Source organism: Ornithorhynchus anatinus, chromosome 4, assembly GCF_004115215.2.
Source record: "Ornithorhynchus anatinus isolate Pmale09 chromosome 4, mOrnAna1.pri.v4, whole genome shotgun sequence".
Taxonomy (NCBI): Eukaryota; Metazoa; Chordata; class Mammalia; order Monotremata; family Ornithorhynchidae; genus Ornithorhynchus; species Ornithorhynchus anatinus.
In genome coordinates, this window is record NC_041731.1 from 134,460,129 (window position 1) to 134,480,016 (window position 19,888).

General features: G+C 66.3%; 1 protein-coding gene across 4 annotated transcripts in view; it reads right to left on the bottom strand.

Annotated features, from left to right (window-relative positions):
- FAM193A (family with sequence similarity 193 member A) overlaps positions 1 to 19,888 on the bottom strand; it is a 178,073-nt gene that overhangs the window by 79,053 nt on the left and 79,132 nt on the right. For all 4 annotated transcript variants that reach the window (XM_039911955.1, XM_029062573.1, XM_039911954.1 and 1 more), the window contains one exon: positions 13,280 to 13,517. In XM_039911955.1, coding sequence (XP_039767889.1) covers positions 13,280 to 13,517 — 238 coding nt within the window. The remainder of the gene's footprint in view (positions 1 to 13,279; positions 13,518 to 19,888) is intronic.

A 19,888-nucleotide genomic window follows, 5' to 3' on the forward strand; every position in this document is an offset into this window, starting at 1 on the left:
CCGTCGTCCGGGCAGGGATGGTCTCTACCCGTCGCCGAACCGTACTTTCCGAACCCTCGGCACGGTGCTCCGCACACGGTGAGCGCTCAATGAACGCAAAAGAACGGATGGAGTGGCGGAGGCGGGATCGGAACCCGTGACCTTCTGATTCCCAGGCCCGGGCTCTAGCCGACGAGGCCACGCCCGGCGATCAGCGGATGAGAAATCCATCGCCACCGTCCCCGTCCGTCCGTCTCCCCCGATCAGACCGTGAGCCCGTCGGAGGGCGGGGACCGTCTCTATCCGTTGCCGACCCGTCCGTTCCCAGCGCTCGGTCCGGTGCTCTGCACGCAGTAGGCGCTCACTGAATACTACCGAACGAAAGTGACCGTCGGCGGTAGAAATAATCTCCGGGTCCCCCGTCCGTCCGCTGGGCTGTCCGCGGCGCTCCCGGGCTCCGCACGCGGGGAGCGCTCCGTAAACGCCGCTGCCGGCGATAATTGAGGAAGCAGCGGGGCCCGGTGGAGAGAGCTCAGGCCCGGGAGTCAGAGGACCTGGGTTCTGGCGACCCGCCGTGTGACCCCGGGCAGGTCACACCGCTTCCCTCGTCTCTACCTGTTGCCGAACCGTCCATCCCAGGCGCTCGGTACAGCGCTCTGCACGTAGTAAGCGCTCGATAAACGGAGGAGCGGCGCGGCTCGGTGGAAGGGGCGGCGGCTTGGGAGTCGGAGGTCAGGGGTTCGAATCCCCGCTCCGCCGCCGCCCGTCAGCCGGGTGACTCGGGGGAAGTCACCTCACTTCTCCGGGCCCCGGTGACCTCGTCCGGAAAATCGGGACGAAGACCGGGAGCCCCGCGCGGGACGTCCTCCCCGGCGCTTGGGACAGCGCCCGGCACACAGTAAGCGCCCGGTAGATGCCATCACCGTTATCAACACATACTACTGAATGAATAAACGAAGGGGCCTCGGTTCCCTCATCTGCAAAACCGGGCTGCAATTCCCGTTCTCCGTCTCGGACCGCGAAGCCCACCGGGAGCCTGACGTCGCGGGCGGGGAGCGGGTCGCCCACCTCCGACGTAGCCTACTCTCCCCAGCGCTCAGCGCAGCGCCCTGCACACGGGAAGCACTCAACAGGTACGGCCGACCGATCTCGGCTCCACCCCGCCGCTCGGTACGCGAGAAGCGGCTCGGTGCCCTGGCTAGGGCGCGGGCCTGGGAGCCGCAAGGTCACGGGTCCCGATCCCGCCTCCGCCACCCGTCTGCTGCGTGACCTCGGGCGAGTCGCCTTCCCTCTCCGGGCCTCGGTGGCCTCGTCCGTAAAACGGGGACGAGGACCGTGAGCCCTACGTGGGACGAGCTGATCGACGGGTATCCACCCCAGCCCTTAAAACGGCGCTCTCGTTCAACAGGATTTACTGACGTGCTCGGCACACGGTAAACGAGTAGCATTTACCGACGTGCTCGGCCCACAGTAAGCGCTTAGCAGATACCCACGTCATCTGCACACCGGAGATCGAGACCCACCTGGGACGGGGGGGACCGGGTCCAACTCGACGCGCCTGCATCCGCTCCGGCGCTCAGCACGGTGCCCGGCACACGGTGGGCGCTTAACAGATACCGTGGCCGCTACCGTCACGACGCTCGGTACGTGGCAAGCGCTCAGTAGCGCCGTTCTTCTCGTCGCTTTTCTACTATTCGAACGAGAACTCCTCCCCGTTGGCTTTAGAGCCCCCGGCCCCCGGCCCCCTCCTGGCTCACCTCGCCGTCCTCCCCCTCCAACCCGGCCCGCACGCTTGGTCCCGCTAATGCCGACCTCCCGCCCGCGTCCCGCCTCTGGCCCGGGACGCCCTCCCTCCTCCCATCCGACGGATCGCCGCTCTCCCCGGCTTCAGAACCTCACCGAGGGCCCGTCTCCTCCGGGCAGCCCTCCCCGACCGCGCCCTCCCCTCCTCCCACTCCCTTCCGCGCCGCCCTTCCCGGCTCCTTCCTTCATCCTCCCTCCCGGCCCCACGGCACCCACGGACACATCTGGCATTTACCTATTTATCTACCCATTCCCTTCTATTAATATCCTCCCCGCTTCAAAGCCTCATCGAAGGCCCATCTCCTCCAGGAGGCCTCCCCCGATCGAGCCCCATCTCTCCCCCGCCTCCCCCTCCGTCCCGCGTCGCCGTGACCCGCTCCCTCGGTCCCCCCCCCACCGCCCCCCCCCCGGCTCCCGGCCCCGCTTAGGTCCACGGCTTCCTTCTTTCGTATCGCCGTCCGTCTCCCCCCGGCTCCGGACCGCACGCTTGCCGCGGGCAGGGGACGGGCCCCGCGGCTCGGTGGCAAGAGCCCGGGCTTGGGGGTCGGAGGTCATGGGTTCGAATCCCCGCCCTGCCACCTGTCGGCTGCGTGACCGCGGGCGAGGCACTTCGCTTCTCTGGGCCTCGGTTACCTCGCCTGTTAAATGGGGACGGAGACCGTGAGCCCCACGGGGGACGACCCGACGACCCCGTATCCGCCCCGGCGCTTGGAACGGCGCTCTGCACGTAGGACGCGCTTAGCAAATACCCTTATTATTATTACTGCCGTACCGCACTCTCCCAAGCGCCGAGCGGAGCGAATCCCGCCGAACGAATGAAAAGCGGCTGACCTGGGTCGGCTCTGGGGCCATCTCAGAGAGCGGCCCCGCCGCCGCCGCGCCCCTGACGCTCAGGAGAGGCCAGACGGACGGCGGACGTCCCGGAACACCTCGGGGGGTGCGATCTTCGGGTTCTCGGCTTCAAGGATCACGGCGGGGGGGGGGGGGGGGGGGGGGGCGGCAGCCCGGCCCGGTGGATGGAGCCCGGGCCTGGGAGTCGGAGGATCTGGGTTCTGGTCCCACCTTCGCCACTCGGCCGCTGGGGGCCGTTGGGCGAGGCGCTCCGCCTCTCCGGGCCTCGGTTACCTCATCTGTAAAATGGCGATAAAATCCACGACCCTCCCACGTAGGCTGTCGACCCCGCGGGCATCCGCAGCGCGGCTTAATGGCAGGAGCCCGGGCCTGGGGGTCGGAGGTCGGGGGTTCCGGTCCCGCCTCTGCCACCCGGCAGCTGTGTGACCGTGGGCGGGTCCCTTCGCTCCTCTGGGCCTCGGCTGCCTCATCTGTAAAACGGGGATTGACGGGGAGCCTCCCGTGGGACGACCCGACGACCCCGTATCCCCCCCCGGCGCTTGGAACGGTGCTCTGCACGTAGTAAGCGCTTAACAAATACCAGCGTTATTTCCCCTCCCCTCGGCACTGGGCTCATTTGTATATATTTTCATTACCCCGTTTATTCCGTTAACGGGACGTCCATCCCCTTGATTCTTTTTATCGCTATCGTTTCCGTCCGTCCGGCCGGCTCCCCCGATTAGACCGTGAGCCCGCCGACGGGCGGGGACTGTCTCTGGCGGTTGCCAGACTGTCCACTCCAAGCGCTCGGTCCGGTGCTCTGCACACAGCGGGCGCTCAATAAATACTACTGAATGAACGAATGGGGGGCCAGGGACCGTGTCCAACCTGTTTCTCTCGTGTCTACCCCAGGGCTCATCGCGCCTGTCACACGGTAAGCGCTTAACGAGAACCGGTGAAACAGAAGAAAATCCACATCGTCACAACGCGGCAGATTCCCCGCGACGGCCGAGGCCCGGCCGCTATCCAGTCCGTCGACGACGTTGATCGCGCGCCTCCTACGGAGAGGACGCGGGACCGGGCAAAGCGTTTTCGAATCCTGCTGCTGCCTCTCTTCATTTGAGCTCTAGCATAAACGTACCTCTTCGCATGAGGGGGGGCACGGCCGGCCCTCGGTCGATCCTATCGGGGGGTCAAACGGACCCGACCTTAACTTTGGTGCTCTCCCCAGGGAAGAACACCAGTTCGAATACCAACCGCCGTACTTGTTACGCGCTTACTAGGTGCCAAGCACTGCGGGCCCTGGGGTGAATACGAGATAATCGGGGCGGATAGGGCCCCCGCTCCACGTGGCGGGCATCGGATCCCCGTTGTACGGACGGAGAAGCTGAGGCACAGAGCGGCGAGGCGACTTTCCCAAGGTCCCGGGGCAAACGATTAGAACTCGGGTCCTTCTGGTCTCTGGGCCCGGGCCCCTGTACCGGACCTCTCCGAAGAGCGGGTTCCTCTGAGAGGAAGGAGATCGTCAGTCACGAGGAAACTCGAGACGGCGAGGGATACGGGGCCTTTCCTCCCTCCTCCTACCGAAATCGCCACTTGATAATAACGTTGGTATCTGTTAAGCGCTTACTCTGCGCGCAGCGCCGTTCTAAGCGCCGGGGCGGGGGGGGGGGGGGGGGTACGGGGTCATCGGGCCGTCCCCCGTGAGGCTCCCGGTCTTCACCCCCATTTTCCAGAGGAGGGAACCGAGGCCCGGAGAAGTGAAGCGACTCGCCCACGGTCACCCGGCTGACGAGCGGCAGAGCCGGCATTCGAACCCATGACCTCCGACTCCCGGGTCCGGGCTCTTTCCACTGAGCCGCGCCGCTTCTCCAGCCACCTCTGGGCCCAGAACACGAATCTTCAGAGAACCGTCACCCCCGACGGACTTTTAAAAAAGCAAGCAGAGGCGGGAACGGGCAAGCGGGGTCATCACCGGCTACCGAGTCGAGCCCCCGTTCATAAGCGGCCGAGAGGCCCGTCGCGGGCGGAAGGTGTGTCCGACAGCTCTGTCACTACTGCACTCTCCCAAGTGGTCAGCACAGTGCTCCGCACGGGGTAAGCGCTCAAGAGATAATGATAACAATAACGTTGGTATCTGTTAAGCGCTTACCCCGTGCGGAGCACCGTCCTAAGCGCCGGGGGGGGTACGGGGTCATCGGGTGGGCCCCCGCGAGGCCCCCGGTTAACCCCCGTTTGACAGATGAGGGAACCGAGGCCCAGAGACGTGAAGCGACTCGCCCACGGTCACACGGGCGGCGGAGCCGGGATTCGAACCCACGACCGCTGACTCCCGAGCCCGGACTCGCGCCGCTGAGCCACGCTGCTTCTCTAAACGAAAGGCAAAATGGCACCCTCTCCCCCGTGGGGCTCCCAGTCTTCATCTCCATTTCACGGACGAGGGAACTGAGGCCCAGAGAAGTGAAGTGACTTGCCCAAAGTCACACAGCTGCCGAGTGGCGGAGCCGGGATCCGAACCCACGACCTCCGGCTCCCAAGCCCGCGCTCCTTCCACCGAGCCACGCGGCTTCTCGTCGGAAACACCACCGCTTAAGGGCCTCCGGTGCCCGCCCTCCCTCCCTCCTCAAACCCCCAAATGACCCTCCCCGTCTCGAAACCTCCTGGGAGGCCCGTCTCCTCCAAGCGGCCTTCCCTGACTGCGCCCTCCTCTCCTCTCCTCCCACCCCCTTCGGCACCGCCCTGACTCGCTCCCTCGGATTCATCCTCGCTCCCAGCCCCGCACCGCTGATGTCCGGATCTGTCTTTTAATTAAATTACATGAAAAAATTTAACTGGAGAAGCAGCGTGGCTCGGCGGAAAGAGCCCGGGCTCGGGAGCCGGAGGCCACGGGTTCGAATCCCGGCTCCGCCACTCGGCAGCTGGGCGACCGTGGGAGAGGCGCTTCGCTTCTCTGGGCCTCAGTGACCTCATCTGTAAAACGGGGATGAAGACCGTGAGCCTCACGTGGGGCTCCCCGACGACCCTGTATCTCCCCCAGCGCTTAGAACGGCGCCCGGCACACAGCAGGCGCTTAACAAATACCAGCGTTACCATTATTATTATTTATATTAACGCCCCCCCCCCCCCCCCAGACTGTGGGCAGGGAATGTGTCTTTTCCAATGCTGTAGTGTCCTCTCCCCGGGGCTCAGTTCAGTGCTCTGCACGGAGTAAGAGCTCAATAAATCCCACCGAAGGAATGAAGGCGAGCGAGGGAAGAGAAACGGGTTTTCCCGCGGATCTCTGAGGGTTATCACAACTCCTGGCCGTCTCTGAGGGTTTTAACTCTCCAAACTCACACGCGCGCTCTCCCTCTCTCCCCGGCCCCGGCCCCCGCCACGTACCCGCCGCCGGGAAGGATTTCTAGATCTCGAGGGCGATACTCTCAGTCTGCCTTGAACAGACTCCCTCTACGATGACAGGAATGACGTCGGCATCTGTTAAGCGCTTACTACGTGCCGAGCACCGTTCTAAGCGCCGGGGGAGATCCAGGGGGAGTCAGGCCGTCCCACGTGAGGCTCACGTTTAATCCCCATTTTACAGACGAGGTCGCTGAGGCCCAGAGCAGTGGAGTGATGTGCCCCCGGTCACCCAGCTGACGGGCGGCAGAGCCGGAATTCGAACCCGCGACCTCCGACTCCCAAGCCCGGGCTCTTGCCGCTGAGCCACGCCGCTTCTAATCACCTAAGATCTTACGATCAAACGATCAGTCGATCTTAGGATCCGATCACCTTACGATCCCCTGAGCCGTGGGACACACTCCTGAGCACTTCGGGAGGGGGAGGGGGGGTGACGACGTTCTGTTAATAACAACGACGTTGGCATCCGTTAAGCGCTTACTATACGCCGAGCACCGTTCCGAGCGCTGGGCGGATCCGAGGGAATCGGGCTGTCCCGTGCGGGGCTCACAGTCTGCATCCCCACTTCCCCGATGAGGGAACCTGGGGCACCGAGAAGTGAAGCGGCTCGCCCGCGGTCACACGGCCGACGGGTGGCCGAGCCGGGAGTCGAACCCCCGACCTCCGACTCCAAAGCCCGCGCTCTTTCCGCTGAGCCGCGCCGCTTCTCTCCGCCGAGCCACGGGGCGCTTAGCGCGTGCCAGGCGCCGTACTAAGCGTCGGAGGTCGACGCAAGTGACCCGGGTGGGACTCGGTCCCGGCGCCGCGCGGGGCTCACGGTCTCGATCCCCATTTCACAGGTGAGGGAACCGGGGCCCGGAGCAGTTAAACGACCTGCCCGACGTCCCGCAGCAGACAGGCGGCGGGGCCGGGATTAGAACCCATGACCTTCGGCCCCCCCCAGGACCCCGCTCTGCCCACCCCGCCCTCCTGCTCCTCAAATACGCGAGGAGGTTAAAAATGCAACGTGACGAAGATAGGCATCCGTTGAGCGCTTACTACGTGCCGGGCACCGTACTAAGCGCCGGGGTGGACGGAGAAGCAGTGAAATGAGCCCGGGCCTGGGAGGCGGAGGTCGTCCGCCGTCGGACCTCGGGCGCGTCACTTCGCCGCACTGAGCCTCGGTCCCCTCGTCTGTAAAACGGGGACGAGGACGGCGAGCCCCACGTGGGACGGCCCGATCCCCCCCCGTGTCTACCCCAGCGCTCGCAACAGCGCTCGGCACGTGGTAAGCGCTTGACGGATGCCGACGTCGTCGTCGTCGTCGTGGCCACTGAGCGCTCAAACGGCACGGTTAGCATCGCCGTGGAAACGGTGCTACCCGTCCTCAGTTCCGGCGAGCCTCCGCATCAGCCGATACGGAGAGAGACGCTTTCCCTCGGTCGGTCAGGGACGGCTCCAGTAAACGAGAGTCAGGCCAACTCCGCGAGCCCCCGGCCGTGTACTAAACCCCCAAAAGCAGCGACCCCGGCGGCAGATTCGTAACGGACCCCTCAGCCCGCCCACCTGGAAGGCACGGCAGCAGCCGGGGTGGGAATTCACCAACCACCGCCTCCCTTCCGGGCTGAAGAGGCACGGTAAGCTGACCCGGGAAGAGGAGACTATCTTCCAGAAACCAAAACACGTCAAAAATCGTTCTCCTCAAAGACAAGATCGAACGGCGGCTGCTTTCGAAAGCTCTCCGGACTCCTACTTGAACAACCGCGGGCAGGCAAGGGGGAAGCCATGTACCTTGGGCGCTTTGCGTAAACGCTGTCGTTTCGCACACGGTCTGGGGGCTTTCAGAAGGACGGAATTATAAAGCAGCGGGGCTCGGGGGAAAGAGCCCGGGCTTGGGAGTCCGAGGTCATGGGTTCGAATCCCCGCTCCGCCGCCCGTCAGCTGTGTGACTGGGGGGGGCGAGTCGCTTCACTTCTCCGGGCCTCAGCGACCTCATCTGCAAAATGGGGACCGGGGACCGTGAGCCTCACGTGGGACAACCTCGTTCCCCCGTACCTCCCCCGGCGCTTAGAACGGTGCTCCGCACGTAGTAAGCGCTTAAGAAATACCAACGTTATTATTCTCTGGGCCTCAGTGACCTCATCTGTCAAATGGGGACGGAGACCGGGAGCCTCACGCGGGACGGCCCGATGACCCCGTATCTCCCCCCGGCGCTTAGAACGGGTGCTCTGCACGTAGTGAGCGCTTAACAGATATCGTTATCATCATCATAAAGGACCTCATCAAAGGAGTCTGTCGGCCGGCGGAAACCGAGGCGACTACCTGCCCCCCGCGGGCCTTGGGGCAAGCCTCGGGGGCCCAGCGCCCTCGCCTGTGAATTGGGGATTCAGTTCGGCCGGGAACCCCCCCGCCCCGGCAATTTACACTACGCTGCCCGGGCCAGTCGGGCGTATCGGCAGCGCGGCTCAGCGGAAAGAGCGCGAGCCTGGGAGTCAGAGGTCACGGGTTCAAATCCCGGCTCGGCCACCTGCCAGCGGCGTGACTCTGGGCAACTCGCTTCACTTCCCGGTGCCTCAGTTACCCCATCTGCAAAACGGGATGAAGACCGTCAGCCCCACGGGGGACGACCTGATCACCTTGTGTCCTCCCGGCGCTTAGAACGGTGCGATGCACATAGCAGGCGCCCGACGAATGCCGTTATTATTACATCGGCGTCTACGACGGCGCCTCACACGTTCTGACTCCTCAAACGCCACCCCGATCTCCCTCCCTGTTATTACGACGACTCTCAGCCGAAAGAAGGGGGTGGAAGCCGGTAATCGGGTGGGGAGGCGGCGGCGGGATCTGCCGAGTGCAGCCCGGGCCCGGGAGTCGGAAGGACCTGGGTTCTAATCCTGGCTCCGCCTCGCGCCTGCCGCGCGACCTCGGGCCAGCCGCTTCCCTTCTCTGCATCTAAATCTCCTCATCTCTAAAAGGGCTGGGAGCCCCACGGGGGGACACGGACCGTATCCGATCCGAGTACCTTCTATCCACCCCGGGGTTCGGCACGGTAGAGAAGCGGCGGGGCCCAGAGTAAAGAGCCCGGGCTTGGGAGTCGGAGGCCGTGGGTTCCGATCCCGCCTCCGCCGCCCGTCAGCTGCGTGACTCTGGGCGAGTCGCTTCACTTCTCCGGGCCTCGGTTCCCTCAGCTGGAAAACGGGGATTAAGACCGTGAGCCCCATGCGGGACCCGATGACCCCGTACCTCCCCCGGCGCTTAGGACGGCGCTCGGCACGTAGTCGGCGCTTACCGGATACCGACGCTATTATTATTATTATTACTGCTCAGCACGGGGGCCGGCGCGCAGTAAGCGCTTAACAGATACCACACTCGCGATTTCAGATCGTTAGCGATTCCCGCGTCGGCCTCCTCGCTGAGCTCCCCGCCTCGGCCTCTCCCGTCCACACCTTCGCCCCGCCTGGCCGGATCGTTCCTCGAAAGCCTCGTTCCGGGGTTCATCTCCCCGTTCCTCGGAGTCTTTCGACGTGAGGGGAAATGCCGGTCCACTGGCTTTAAGACGGTCAACTCTCTCCCTTCTATCTACTCTCTTCTCCCACCCCGCCCGGCTCGCGCGCGCTTCGCCCGTCTCCGGCCCGCCCGTCGTTCCCGCCTCGGCGACACGGCCGCAATCCGCCCGTTCCCCTCCCTCCGAACCGTTCACCTCATTAATTTCGCTGGCTCATCCCGCCCCTCCCGGGTGACCGCATCAGCCTCCTCGCCGGCCTCCCGCCTCGCCCCGACCCCGGTCCGAACCTCTCTCCGCCGGCCGGGTCACCTCTCGGCAAACACGTTCCAACCACGCTTCCCCACCCCTCAAAGAAGCTCCGGCGGTGGCCCACCCGCCTCCGCGTCCAACGGAAGCCCCTCGCCCTCGGCTTCAGAGCCGTCCGTCCCCTCGCCCCCTCGCTCTCCTGCTCCGACCCGACCCTCACACGTGGCTCCTTGAATGCCAACTCTCTCCCCGGGCCTCCATCTCGCTTATGTCGCCGCCCGACCCCCTCGCCCACGTCCCGCCTCTGGCCCGGAGCGTCCTCCCTCCTCAGATCCGCCGGACGACGAGTCTCCCCCCGCTTCGAGGCCTTATCGAGGGCCCGCCTCCTCCGAGAGGACCTCCTGGCTCGAGCCCCTCCTTTCCCCTCCTCCCGCTCCCTACCGCGGCGCCCTGACTCGCTCTCTTTCCTCCCTCCCCCCGCCAGCCCCACCGCACCGACGTACGTAGCCGTCATTTATCTCTCCGTATCGGTGTCCGCCTCCCCGCCCCTAGACCGTGAGTTCCTTGTGGGCGGGGGACGCGTCTGTTCGTCGTCGTCCCGTACTCTCCCACGGGCTCAGCACGCTGCTCCGCGCCAAAGGAAGCACTCCAAAAACGCGACTGAACGGATGAACCTACCCGACGTGTCTCACCATGATGATAGCGCTGGTATCCGTTAGGCGCTTACTACGTGCGGAGCACCGTTCTAAGCGCTGGGGGGGCTACGGGGTCGTGGGGTCGTCCCACGCGGGGCTCGCCGGCGATCCCCATTTGACGGATGAGGTAACTGAGGCACGGAGAAGTGACCTGCCCCAAGGTCACAGAGCTGACGAGTGGCAGAGGCAGAATCCGAACACACGACCTCCGACTCCCAGGCCCGGGCTCTTTCCGCTGAGCCACGCTGCGCGTTTCTCACACCCCCGACCGCTTGGACACGCCCCACCTCCCCCCCCGCCCCCCGGGCCACCGGCAGAGCACCGCTCCGCCGATCCTCGAGGCCCTTCTAAAATCAGGTCTCGATCGACGGTACTTACCGAGCGCCCGTGGGGCGCAGGGCGCCGAACTGAGCGCCTGGGTGAGTCCGGTCCAACCCGATCGGCGGACAGGTTCCCTGCCCGCAACAAGCTGCCGGTCTAGAGGGGGCTCCCGGCTCCCGACCCCGCTCCCAATTCACAACTTTCACACCCCCTCGGCGGTGGAGAAAAAGCGAGGCCTGGTGGATAGAGACCGGGCGTTGGAGCCGGGAGGACCCGGGTTCCGATCCCGGGCACCGCTCGGCTCCCCCTCTACCCCCCCACTTCACCTCCCCTCGGCTAAGCCCCCTTTCCCCCCGCCCCTCCCCCTCCCCCTCCCCCTCCCCTCGGCGCTCCGCTCATTTGGCTCCATTATTTATTATCCTATTTATTCGGTTAACGAGGTGTCCGCCCCCCTTCCTTCGACCTCAGAATCGTGAAGAGAAGCAGCGCGGCTCGGTGGCAAGAGCCCGGGCTTGGGAGCCAGAGGCGACGGGTTCGGACCCCGGCCCCGCCACTCGTCGGCCGGGTGACCGTGGGCGGGTCGCTTCACTTCTCCGGGCCTCGGTTCCCTCATCTGTAAAATGGGGATTAACTGGGAGGCTCACGTGGGACGACCCGATGACCCCGTAACCACCCCGGCGCTTGGAACAGTGCCCCGCACATAGTAAGCGCTTAACGGATACCAACGTTATTATTTTTCGTGACTACGTCTACCCCGACTAGACCGTGAGCCCGTCGTCGGGCAGGGACCGTCTCTCTCCGATCCCGGAATCGTCGGGGCGACGCGGGAGGGAGTGGGAGGTGAGGAGGGTGGGGCTCAGTCTCCCCCCAGATCGCGTGCCCCTGCAGGGTAGGGACGCGGCCCCCCCTCAGCCTACGGGACTCGCCCGAGCGCTTATTACACTCACCGAATACCACCGATCGGCGGAGGAGGGATCTGAGAAACCCTAACCTACGCCCCGAAGCCGCCTCCGGGCCGATGACCAAGTTAACCCGACCCGGGCCGGCAAGCGCGTTCCTGGGATGTTTAAAAATTCCGTTTACGCTCCCGATATCTATCGTCAACGGCGGAGACTTTCGGGCCGCTCTTCTCCTTTGGCCACGGACGGCTTCCGACCGCAGGCCGCGACGGGGCGCCTCCCGTCCCGGTGCGATCGGCGAACGGCGTCGGCCGGCGCCCCCCCCCCCCCCCCCCCCCCCACCTCGTCCGCCCCGCTCCGGGGGGCTTCTGTCGTCCGCGGGCGACGGCCGGAGATACGGAGCGGAACGGGGTCGCGGCCGGGGCCACGCTTCCTCGCCCCCGCCGACCGCGAGCGGTGCGGCCTAGCGGGGGGCCTCGGTCGCCTCGTCTGGAAGATGGGGGGCTCGGTCCCTTGTCCTCGTAACGCTGACGATGACCACGGTATCGGTTGAGCGCCTACTACCGGGTGCCGGACGCCGCGCTGAGCGCCGGGGCGGAGACGAGCAGATCGGGTTGGACGCGGTCCCCGTCCCACGTGGGGCTCGCGCTTTCAATCCTCGGTTTCCATACGGGTGAGGTAACTGAGGCGCAGAGGAGCGACCCGCCCGAGGTCACCCGGCGGGATCGGAACCCACGGCCTCCTGGCTCCCGGGCCCGGCTCCATCCGCCGGCCGGCGCCGTTCTCCCTCCCGCGTAGGCCGCACCCTCTGCGCCCAGCAAGCGCTCAGTAAACGCGACCGGACGGACGAATCGACCCCCGCGCGTCGGGTGACGCCTCGCACCACCGAGCGGTTAACCGCCGACGCGGCGGCGGTCATCGCGAGGAGCGGCAGCGGGGCCCGGGGGAAGGCGCCCGGGGCCCGGAGGGGCCGGGCGCCCGTCCCGGCTCCGCACCCGTCGGCCGCGAGACCTCGGGCGGGTCACTTCGGGCCTCCGGCTTCCATCACCACGGCGGGGGGGGATTCGCCGCCCGTCGAGGCGAGGCGGTTAACTCGCGGCGGGCGGGGAACGCGTCCGTCCTTCTACCGCGCTTTCCCGAGCGCGCCGCACGGCGCTCCGCGGGCTGGACAGAGCCGACCGACCGATCCGTCCTCCCCGAATCCGTACGCGCCCCGGCGCTCGGGGCGGCGCCCGGCCCCCCGATCGCCGGGGTCGGCATCGCCGTCGCCGCTGACGCGACCGGAGGGGACCCGCCCGGCGTCGCCTCCGTGGCCTCCCCCGCCTCCCTACCCCCGCCGGACGCGGGCTCCGGTCCCGCCGGCCCGCAGCCGCCCCTCCCCGTCGGGCCTCTCCGGGACCCTCCCCCACCCCCCCCGGCTCCGGCCCCGACCGGGAGAGATTCGGGCCGCCGGGGCCCTTCCCCCTCCGCCGGCGACGGGCCCGGAGGCGCCCCGGAGCCGGGGGGGGGGACGGGGGGACGGGGACCCTCGGGGGCCTCCCGCCCGGGGCCGTCTCCGCCCGGAGAAGGGAGGCGGGGGCGCGGGCCGGCCCCGGGGCCGCCTCGGGGACGTCGCGGGCTCTTACCAGGGTGACGAGGAAGGTGCTGATTGTGCGCGCGGCTTGGCAGAGCGCGCCGTGCTCCTCCAGGAGCAGCGAGATGAACTGATGCGCCTGGGGAGGGCCTTGGATTGCCGCCGCGGGGGACTGGACTTTGGAGCCCAGGGAGAAGTGTCTGAGGAGGCGGACTTTCATCTCCAGCACGTACTCCCTCGCCTGCTGTTCCAACCGCTGATAGAGCTGGTAGGGGTCTCGCTCGCAAAGCCTACGGGTGGAGAACGACCTTTAGGAGGGACCGACGCCCGCGGCCGCGACTCTCCCCCCGCCCCGACCGACCCCCCGCGGGGACGCCCCGCGGGAGAGGCCCGGGCCCCCCCGGACCGTGCGAGGGCGCCCCCCGTCCCGTCCCCCCCCCCCCGGTCCCCCCGGGGCCCGGAGGACCGGAGAAGCGGGGCGGCCCGGCGGCTGCGGCCCGGGTCCGGGACTCCCGGGGACCCGGGGCCCGACCCCGGCCCCGCCGCCCGTCTGCCGGGGGACCCCGGCCGAGCCGCTTCCCCCGTCTGGGCCTCGGTTCCCTCGTCTGGAGAACGGGCCCGGAGACCGTGCGGGCCCCACGCGGGCCGGGGGCCGCGTCCCGCCCCTTCGGCTCGGATCCACCCCGGCGCCCGGTTCGGCTCCCGGCACGTGGCGAGCGCCGACGAGACACCCACGTCACCCGTTCCCTCGGCCCGGTCGCTTCACTTCTCTGGGCCTCGGTTCCCTCGACCGGAAAATGGGGAACTAAGACGGGGCGCCCCGCGTGGGACGGGGACCGCGTCCGACCCACTTCACTCGCGTCCATCCCGGCGCTCGGTACGGTGAGGGCACATGGTGAGCGCCCGACGGACACCGCGATTCTTATCGATAGGACCCCAACACAGAGTGCCACCTAAGCCGTTTGCACATTTTTCCAAAAATCCCACTCCCGAGGTTAGCTGCTTGCGGTGGGGACGGGGGAGGGCCGGGCCGGCGCCCGCTCGGCGCGGGACATCGTACTAGGTGCCGGGAGGGTCGCGCGGAAGAGGTGGCCGTGGTCCCCGCCCTCGAGGAGCTGACGCTCTCCTGGGGGGGGCGGGGGGGGACCCCGAAGTCCTTCGAGGAGCAGCTCTAGTAGATCAGGGAGCCTGTAGTAAGAATAACGTTGGTATCTGTTAAGCGCTTACTATGTGCGGAGCACCGTTCTGAGCGCCGGGGTGCATACGGGCTCATCGGGTCGTCCCACGTGAGGCTCACGGTTAATCCCCATTTTACACATGAGGTAACTGAGGCCCGGAGAAGCGAAGCGACCCGCCCACAGTCACACAGCTGTACCACCGCGACGCTGAGGATCAGTCTGCCCTGAATCGCTCACAGGGCAGCCCCCGAGGCTGACCCGGCCAGCGGCGATGGGGCCCGGGAGCGGCCGGCGGCCGGTGGTGAGAGGCGGCGTGGCTCGGTGGAAAGAACGCGGGCTCGGGAGTCGGAGGACTCGGGTTCTAATCCCGGCTCCGCCACTCGTCTGCCGTGGGCCCTCGGGCAGGCCGCTTCGCTCCTCTGTGCCTCGGTGACCTCATCTGTCCGGAGGGGAGACTCCCAGCCCCGCGTGCGACGACCCGATTCCCCGGGATCTGCCCCGGCGCCGAGAACGGTGCTCGGCACAGAGTGACCGCTCGCCGGACGCCCCCGCCACTGGCCTTACGACTATCGGCCGGCCGGCTCCGTGGCCCGGAAGCGCCGGCTCCTCGGGGACCGCGGCGGCCTCCATCCGGGCGCCGCCGGCCCGCTCCTTGGTCAGAGCGCTCCGAGAAACGCCGGAGCTCTGGAGGCGAAACCGATTCCCGGGAACCTCCGGGAATTCCGGGCCCTCCGGTTGACCGACGGCAGCCGGGGGAGTTTAGAGGCGGCGGCCTCCTCCATCTACTTTTTCTCTCGCCCGCGGCAGGTCCGGATCGCGGTAACGGTATCCGTCACGGTCGGAGAGCCGGATTATCGGCCGACTAGGTATCGCTAAATTTCGAGGCCGGATTTGGAAGGAGAGCGGGGAACAGACAGACCGGAGAGAGGCTCGGTACTTTCTCCGGGAGTCAGAGAAATCAAAAACCAGTTGGTTATTTCCTGAGATCGCCCTCGCTCTGAACACCTGAGCGTTTTCTACTTTAATTATGAATCACACTCGGTTGGAATTTGTGGAAGTGCCCGATTCGGTCAAAACGAACCACCCGAACATTACTGTGCAAATACCAACATCGCAAAGCAAGGAATTATCTTATTTTATACCTCTCGGGCGGCCTTAGGACAAGCCGAACATTTTAACTAAACAATCCCTCTCCACGCTGAGATGAGAGCGTTGCCCCCGGAGACTCGGGAAACGGGCACCGATTCGCCGCGACCCTTTCGGGGGCCGAGATACCGAGTCTCGTCCGTAACGAAAGCCGGAGAGGTGGGCTCAGAACTGTTCGGGGATTGTTATATTCACACAGACGCTTCAGCGGCACACCGGATGCTTTCGCAAGAGGCACGGACCCAACCGCGATATCGCTCGAAGGTACGCGGTCGTCGACGTGACTTGCTTCGAAACGAATTCTACGGTGACGGCAAAAAAAAAAAAAAAAGACATACGCTCTCCATGTAGGGACCATAGGCCTTTTTGTTCTCCCCCATTCTTGGCAGCGGACTGCGATCGCTTCTCTTTTTAAACCAACAGATTGGCTATTTTTAAGTATCGTTTCTGGAAAGCTTGCTCTTTCCTCGCGCCACCTCCTCTGGCTCCTACCCCGGGGATGATCTTCGTCACCTAGAGGGGGTGGTTTTTATCGGAAAGACAGAGGGATGTCCCGGCGGGGGGAGGGAAGGGGCGTCGGAGGTTGGGGGAAGGCGGAGAGACGACGACAGCGCAGTTCAGCGTCCGGGTTCAACGGCCTCGACGGCCGCGACGGCGCCGTCACCCCCACGCGAGCCCCGGGGCCTTTCCTTTCACTTACCTCCTCGGCCTTCCCCTCGCCGACGGGATCTGCCGAGCGCCCGCTTTCTGCGAAGCACCACGGCAAGGGGTGGGGGGCGAGGATTTCGAGAGGTGAGTCCGACGGAGCCCCTGCCCTCGGGGAGCTTAAAGAAACCTGGTAAACACTTTGATCTCAACCGTCTATAGCTTCATCACCCTATTTATTTTGTTTAATGAGATGTACATCGCCCTGATTCTATCTGCCACTGTTTTTACGAGACGTTCTTCCCCTCGACTCTATCTGTCGCCATCGTTCTCGTCCGCCCGTCTCCCCCGATCAGACCGGGAGGTCTCGAGGGGCAGGGACCGTCTCTACCCGTGGCCGACTTGTTCATTCCAAGCGCTCAGTACGGTGCTCCGCACATAGCAAGCGCTCGATAAATACTATCGAACGAATGAGTGAATGAATAGTAAGGGGAGCCGGGACACGCGTGCTTAGAAAATGAGGTCGAAGCTCCAAGTCTCGGGGGCAATAAAGTGAGGGAAATTCAGCTTACTTTTCAAAACCGGACATACGGAGGGAGACACGAGTGACAGAGGGGCCGGGATCAACCCGAACGCCCCTAGCACTCCCGTCCCGACGTCTCTCCGTCCTCGGCAATGACGTAGACGTGTGCCTTTTTCCCGGCCGTCTCCCTCCTTTGAGAGCGTCGGCTCCTCGCGGGCAAGGGACGGGCCTTCGATGATTTGCTGTACGTTCCCGACCGCTCAATTCCGGGTCCTCCGCCCGCCACGGGGGCCTTCCGGAAATACCCGCTCCCACCGGGGGCAAGCGATAACGACGACGGCGACGACAACCACGGCATTTTGTAAGCGTCACCCACGGTGGGCAGCGGCGGCGGGGCAGAGGGCCGAGGGCGGAGACTCGGGTCTACTGCGCGCAAAGAGGCAAACCGCCTCCGCGTGTTTACCGAGGAGACTCGGCGGATCGACCCCCAGAAGGATGGCGGGCGGAGAGCGGGGCCCTCTGGGAGAGACGCGTCCGTGGTGCCGCCGCGGGTCGGAAACGTCTCGCTGGCGTACGACGAGACAACGCGCCGGACGCCGGACTGAGCACCGGGGTGGATACCGTCCACCGTGGCCGAACGCAGTCCACGTCCCACGTGGGGCTCGCCGTCTCCATCGCCACCGTACAGAGGCACGGAGAGGTGAACTGCCCGGAGCAGACAAGTGGCGGGGCCGGGATTAGAACCCACGACCTCCTAACGCCCAGGCCCTTGCTCGATCCACTACGCCAGGCTGCCTCCCGTCTGTTCAGGGCTTACTGCGTGCCGGGCACCGTACCGAGCACCGGGGCGGACGGTGCGAATCGCGTCGGACACGGTCCTCGTCCCACGGGGGGCCCACGGCTTCGATCCCCATTTTACCGACGAGGTCACCGAGGCCCAGAGAAGCGCAGGGACTCGCCCAAGGCCACACCGCAGACGGGTGGCGGAGCCGGGACTGGAACCCGTGACCTCCCGACTCCCAGGCCCGGGCTCCGTCCGCCGAACCAGGCGGGCAGAGTGTTCGGGGCAGAGGGAGTCTCGCAAAGCAGAGAAGCAGCGCGGCTCAGTGGAAAGCGCCCGGGGCTTTGGAGTCGGAGGTCACGGGTTCGAATCCCAGCTCCGCCACGGGTCAGCTGGGCGACGGTGGGCGAGTCGCTTCGCTTCTCTGTGCCCCGGTTCCCTCATCTGGAAAATGGGGATGAAGACCGGGAGCCTCCCGTGGGACGACCCGATTCCCCCGTGTCTACCCCGGCGCTTAGAACGGCGCCCTGCACACAGTAAGCGCGTAACAGACACCGACATCATTAAGGCACGGGACTCGTGGCGAGCCGAAGGACGGAAGAGGGGCTCCGTTTGGCCGGTGGCAAGAAGGAAGGGAACTGGACGCGCACGGGCCCGGGGGGGGGGGGCGCGCGGTGCCAGCCACGCGCGGGGCACGAGCGTGTCCGCTGCGCGTTCGCGGCGTCTCACCTGGGGAGGTCCGGGAGCGGAGGGCGGTGGAGCGGCGAGGCCTACGGGAACGAGCCCCGCCAGTCAGCGGTCCCGGCTCTTCCACGGCCCCGCTGTGTGACCCGGGGCCAGTCCCTTCGCTCCTCCGGGCCTCGGCTCCCTCGTCCGCAAGATGGGGATCCGGTACCCGTCCCGCCCGCACGCGGGGCCCCGCGTGGGACCCGACGACCTTCTGTCCACCCCTGCGCTTAGTAGAGCGCGTGGCACGTAGCGGACGCTCCGGTACCACAATCACGATTACCATTCTTAGCGATCAATGGCACGGGGAGCTGGGGAAGAGGCCCCGAGCCCTTCCTCGTCAAGAGTTTCGATTTACAGGCGCCCCTCTGTCTACTGGGGTCCGCCGCTTGTCCGCTGCGTGACCTTCGGGCCCGCCGCCTCCCTGCGCCTCGGTCGCCTCATCTGTAGAAGGGGGACGGAGACCGTGAGCCCCGCCCGGGACGACCCGATTACCCCGTATCCGCCCCCGGGCTCGGAACGGTGCTTGGCACGTAGTAAGCGCTTCAGAAATACCATCGCCGCTATCATCACCGTCGAGAAGCGGCGCGGCCGAGTGGACAGAGCGTGGGCCTGGGTCCGAAGGACCCGGATTCCGATCCTCACTCCGCCGCTTGTCTGCTCCGGGGTCCCGGGCAGGTCACGGGAACCTCTCCGTGCCTCGGCCACCTCGGCTGCAGAACGGGGACGAAGACCGAGCCCCGTGCGGGCGGGGGCCGCGTCCAACCCGACGGGCCCGCGTCGGCCCCGGCGTCCGGTACGGCGTCGGGCGCCGCTCCGTCCCCTCGGCCCCTCCTACCTCACCTCGCTCCTCTCCTTCTACATCCCGGCTCGCGCGCTCCGCTCCTCCGGGACCGCTCACCTGCCGGCTTCTACTCCAGCCCAACCCGTTCCGCTCCGTCTCTCTAGCTCCGTCTCGCTCACCGGGCCCCGATCTCGTCTACCCCGCCCCCGGCCCCTCTCCCACCTCCCCCACCCCCCCCCCCCCCGCCGCCCCGGTCGACGCCAGATCGCCGCCCTCTCCCCCGTCAAGGTATTATCACGGCCGCATCTCCTCCGGCTCCTTCTCCCTCCCGCGTCGCCTACGCGATCGGATCTCCGGCGGTCGGGCATTAGGCGGTAATACCGACGGTCCCCGTTAAGCGCTTACTGCGCGCCAAGCACCGTCCCGAGGGCCGGGGGAGACGCAGGGTCATCAGGCGGTCGCCCGTGGGGCTCACGCTCTTTTACGGGTGAGGCGGCCGAGGCCCAGAGAAGCCAGGTGACCCGCCCGAGGTCACGCGGCAGACGAGCGGCAGGGGCGAGTTGATGTCCGCCCCCGTCCTCGACCCCGCGGCACTCACGCGCGGAGCCCTAAACGCGGTACTATCCATCGTTTATTTACGTCACCGTCCGTCTCCCCGTCCCCGGACCACGGGCTCGCGGTGAGCGGGAGACGTGACCGCCGCCTCGGTCGGAGATCCGCCGCAGCCAAACCCGCGGGATGCGGTGACGGAAGCTACGCGGGCGGCAGATGGAGCCGGCCTCTGATAATGATAACGTCGGTCTCCGTTAAGCGCTCGCTACGTGCAGAGCACCGTTCTGAGCGCCGGGGCAGACACGGGCGAATCGGGTCGTCCCACG